The sequence below is a fragment of the Lactuca virosa genome, chromosome 5 (genome assembly GCF_052849685.1).
Source record: "Lactuca virosa cultivar CGN04683 chromosome 5, Lactuca_virosa_CGN04683_v6, whole genome shotgun sequence".
NCBI lineage: Eukaryota > Viridiplantae > Streptophyta > Magnoliopsida > Asterales > Asteraceae > Lactuca > Lactuca virosa.
Genome location: NC_136430.1, coordinates 88,431,762 through 88,435,816, shown reverse-complemented (window position 1 = coordinate 88,435,816; position 4,055 = coordinate 88,431,762). Strand labels below are relative to the sequence as shown.

At 33.0% G+C, this 4,055-nt stretch overlaps 1 protein-coding gene across 1 annotated transcript; it reads left to right on the top strand.

Moving 5' to 3' along the window:
- Nucleotides 1-389: 389 nt before the first annotated feature.
- On the top strand, nucleotides 390-3,496 carry LOC145117117 (putative GTP-binding protein OBGC2). Its single transcript, XM_079053425.1, has 10 exons — nucleotides 390-651; nucleotides 1,004-1,479; nucleotides 1,573-1,664; nucleotides 1,780-1,863; nucleotides 1,940-2,017; nucleotides 2,094-2,294; nucleotides 2,360-2,467; nucleotides 2,644-2,718; nucleotides 2,833-3,002; nucleotides 3,165-3,496. Exons 1-10 carry the CDS (start codon nucleotides 530-532, stop codon nucleotides 3,253-3,255), a joined length of 1,497 nt encoding a protein of 498 aa, XP_078909551.1. The 5' UTR covers nucleotides 390-529; the 3' UTR covers nucleotides 3,256-3,496.
- The last annotated feature ends 559 nt before the right edge of the window (nucleotides 3,497-4,055 follow it).

Here is a 4,055-nt window from a genome sequence, read left to right as displayed (position 1 = left end):
TGCTTCCGAGAGATGTTGATCCCGAGGAAATTGTATTTGATAGAGGGTGAAGGCATACATGGACTATGTCATATCGTAAACAACTGACATATTTTTTTGGGGTCTGAAATATAGATTTTATAAAAACAAATATTACATTATACAAAAAAAAAAAAACACCAAACACGTATTATACAAAAAACAAAAAAGAATATTTGACTATTTTCAGAACATTTGTCCGGAAATGTACTCCGGAAACCGGAGATCTCTCCTTAATAACTTATTTCGGACAAAATGATTATTTAAAAAAAAAATCTAGTTACTTTTTTCTTTAAAGAATACGTTTATATGGGTTACGATTACTCAATTTCTCATAAACTTATCCACAGGTTATAACTAAAATGAAATAATTTGATATTAAAAAGATATAAATTTCGATTTCGATTTCGATTTCGATAATGAAAATATTTGCTCCAGGTTATCCATACTAGTTACAACTTACAAGACACAACCGCCTACAGCAGCAAGTAACAGTTACCGGTGGTGTAACATGATATCCTCCTCCGTCTCCGTTCGTCAGCCGCCGTCATCGTCTTCTTTTCTCGGCGCTGCCCTCTTTCCCCATGAATTACACACCTCCACCTCTCACTGTCCTTTGCCTCTCAATCATAGGTAATCTCTGTCTCTATCTCTATGTCTTATGCTAGCCTCACATTAACGAAACAATCAACATCCATTAAGATACGGATCAAGTTTTTGATTTCAGTAAAACTCTCGAGATACTTTCATTACTAGAACTTGATCTTCTGTTACTTAAACTTTGTGTATGTGTAATTTCCTCTGTTGGAATGCGATGTGTTGCAGCGAGTGTTGAAGTTCTTAGGGTTTTTAATTAGTCATATCGAATTGAGCTAATATACTGTAGTCAATGTCATTTTACATTCTCCAAGATGAAATACGGACACTTACTGAACTTAGTTCCTCGACTTTGTTGATTTGAATGATAATTATACATTTTCTGCAGATGGAACTGGCATGGAAGCTTTCACAATCATTCTAGATACCCAACATTGAAGTGCAGAGCTACCAAACCTAAAGACTCATCTTCTCCAACCCTTGAGAGTCTAGTTAGAGAACCTCACAAGTATTTTGACGAGGTTATCATAACCATTCGTGCTGGAGATGGAGGTCATGGTGCTACTCTTACTATGCCTAACTCAAGACCCTCCTCTAAATCACTCACCAAACAAGAGAAAGAGAAAGTAAGAATAAGAGGTTCTTATAAGAGAGACTTTGATGGATCACTTATCTTACCAATGGGTGGACATGGTGGCGATGTTGTAATTTATGCAGATGAAGGGAAAGATTCATTATTAGAGTTCCATAAAAAGGGTAGATACAATGCAAAACGTGGGGGGAATGTTGATACAATGGGTGGCTTGACTTCTCTAGTGAGAAATGGCTTATCTGCCCCTACATTACGCATTCCAGTACCTTTAGGTTTGACTTTTTCTTAACATCCCTTCATCTATTTTCTTATTATATTCAGATTTTTATGAGGAAATGGACTTTTATTGCTTGATTTGTTTACAGGTACTGTTGTAAAACATAAACGAGGTAAGTTTCTAGCTGATTTAGCTCATCATGGTGATGAAATTCTTGTTGCTAGGGGTGGTCAAGGAGGGGTGAGTAATCTCTGAGACACATGGGATTTATATGTTTTTCATGACCATTTGCAAAATTACAGTTTTGACCTTCATCTTGTATGTAAAATGGACCTCATTCCTTTGCTTGTGGCAGATCAGTCTGTTGGAGATGCCAGAGCATAAAAAGAAGAAGATGGTGAATTTGACAACAAATGTTATGAGAGATGAAAGTGATAAGGTAAAGATCTAAATTCTTTTTTCTATCTCTTTCAGTAAATTACCATATTACCCTTGCACTATTATTTTACTTACAGGTGTTAATTCTTGGGCAACCTGGGGAGGAGGTCAGTTTGCAGTTAATACTAAGAGTTGTTGCAGATGTTGGTCTTGTAGTAAGTATCATCTTTTTACACATGTTTCCTATAATACCCTCACATTAACATTTTCACTAATTTTTTTTTTCTTTAGGGACTCCCTAATGCTGGAAAATCTACCCTACTATCAGCTATTACACTTGCAAGACCTGATATTGCAGATTACCCTTTTACAACTTTAATGCCAAATCTTGGACGCCTTGAGGGTGATCCTAGTTTAGGGGCAGGAAAATTTTCTTCTGAAGCAACTTTAGCTGACCTCCCTGGTCTTATTGAAGGGGCACATTTGGGAAAAGTAAAAAAAAAGATTTTTTTTTTTAAAAATATTGGATGATATTTGATCGTTTCATCATTCTTCAGGGACTTGGGCGTAATTTCTTGAGACATTTGAGGAGAACTAGAATGTTGGTCCATGTTGTTGATGCAGCTGCTCAGGATCCTGTCTATGACTACAGAACTGTAAAAGAAGTATAATCTCTCTCTCTCTCTCTCTCTCAGAACTGTAAAAGAAGTATAATCTCTCTCTCTCTCTCTCTCTCTCTCTCTACTACAGAACTGTAAAAGAAGTATAATCTCTCTCTCTCTCTCTCTCTCAAAAGTCTTGAAAATGTTTTTTTTTTTTTTTTTTAATATTAATTTTGCAGGAGTTAAGAATGTACAATCCTGAATATCTTGAAAGGCCGTATATTGTGGTTTTGAATAAGATTGATATACCTGAGGTATGTATGTGTTACTATTACTAATATTAATTGTATTATGATATTTGCTATTTTGCTTCTAATCTTATATTATTATTATTATAATTTATAAATAATGAGTTATTGGTTATATAGGCAATGGACAGGCTTCCTGTTTTGGTTGAAGAAATACAGAAAATTGGAAGTGAAGATTTACCTTTATCTGATAAAAAGGATGTTACAAATATTATCTCCAATGAGGATAAAAAAATAAAAGAAATTGAGGAATATCCACAACCTGTTGCTGTTGTAGGTGTCAGTGTTCTGTAAGTTCATTTTTGGCTATTAAATAAAAGCAATGTACTTTGAAAAATCTACTCCATTATAGCTATAATTGAGTAGATTTTTCAGAGTATGATGTCTTAATAAGAAAATAAGTTGAAAGTGAAATGATGTAATGGGAATCTGAAGAAGCAATTTACTTGCAGGAAAGGTATGAATATCAGTGAATTGCTGAGGGAAATTAGGTCCGCATTAAGAAAATGTCGGGAATCTGAAGAAACAATTTATCCTTCTTGAATGTAGTGAAAAAACAATTGATAATTTTAGTATATCTTCTATGACTTAAAAATCATATTAGTTCAAATATTATCGATTAAACTTACTAGAGAATGTTGTTATAGTTAGACTTGTATGCTTTGACATGAAGGACATGGTAGTAACCGATGTAATTATTGATGTAAGTGTTCATAGAAGGGTTGAAAGATACACTCTTAATTAAACCTCAATATATTTAAGGCACTATGAAAACATTTGGACACTTTGATAACAAGTTGGTTGTTTCCCCTTTTGATCATTCTAGTCATCTTAAGAAGAATCTAGGTGATAGTGTAGCTCAACCGTAATATACTCGAGTTCTTGGAAGCTTGATGTATATAATGAAGTGTACCATATCAATGTTTAGCATATAGTATAGTCGGTACTCACATAACCATGGGAAAGATCGTTGGTATGTACTAGTCATAATACTTAAGTAATAACCATACAATGAATTATAGGTTACATCACATAAAATATCCCCTTCTTTTAGAATAATACTAGGCGAATCCCTTGTTTTACAATGAATTATATAGATAAAATAATATTTTTTAACAAATTATGATTGAATATTTATACATAAAAAAACCAATGTTAGTAGCAACGCAAACCTATAATTAACCTTTACGTTTATTAAGTGTAATAGTTTTAAATAATTGGTTATATTGACCAATAATTGATAATTTTATATACCGTTTTAAGTTGTGTAAATTGTATGTAAAACATTTCTATATATAATGAATAACAAATAGTATTATAAAATATATACAACAACTTTTGAT

Excerpts from the sequence above, each read along its gene's own strand:
- LOC145117117 (XM_079053425.1), top strand. The coding sequence starts at position 530 with ATGATATCCTCCTCCGTCTCCGTTCGTCAGCCGCCGTCATCGTCTTCT. Across the intron at positions 2,295-2,359 it reads AAGGGGCACATTTGGGAAAA|GGACTTGGGCGTAATTTCTT; the intron begins GTAAAAAAAAAG and ends ATCATTCTTCAG. Across the intron at positions 3,003-3,164 it reads GTTGTAGGTGTCAGTGTTCT|GAAAGGTATGAATATCAGTG; the intron begins GTAAGTTCATTT and ends ATTTACTTGCAG.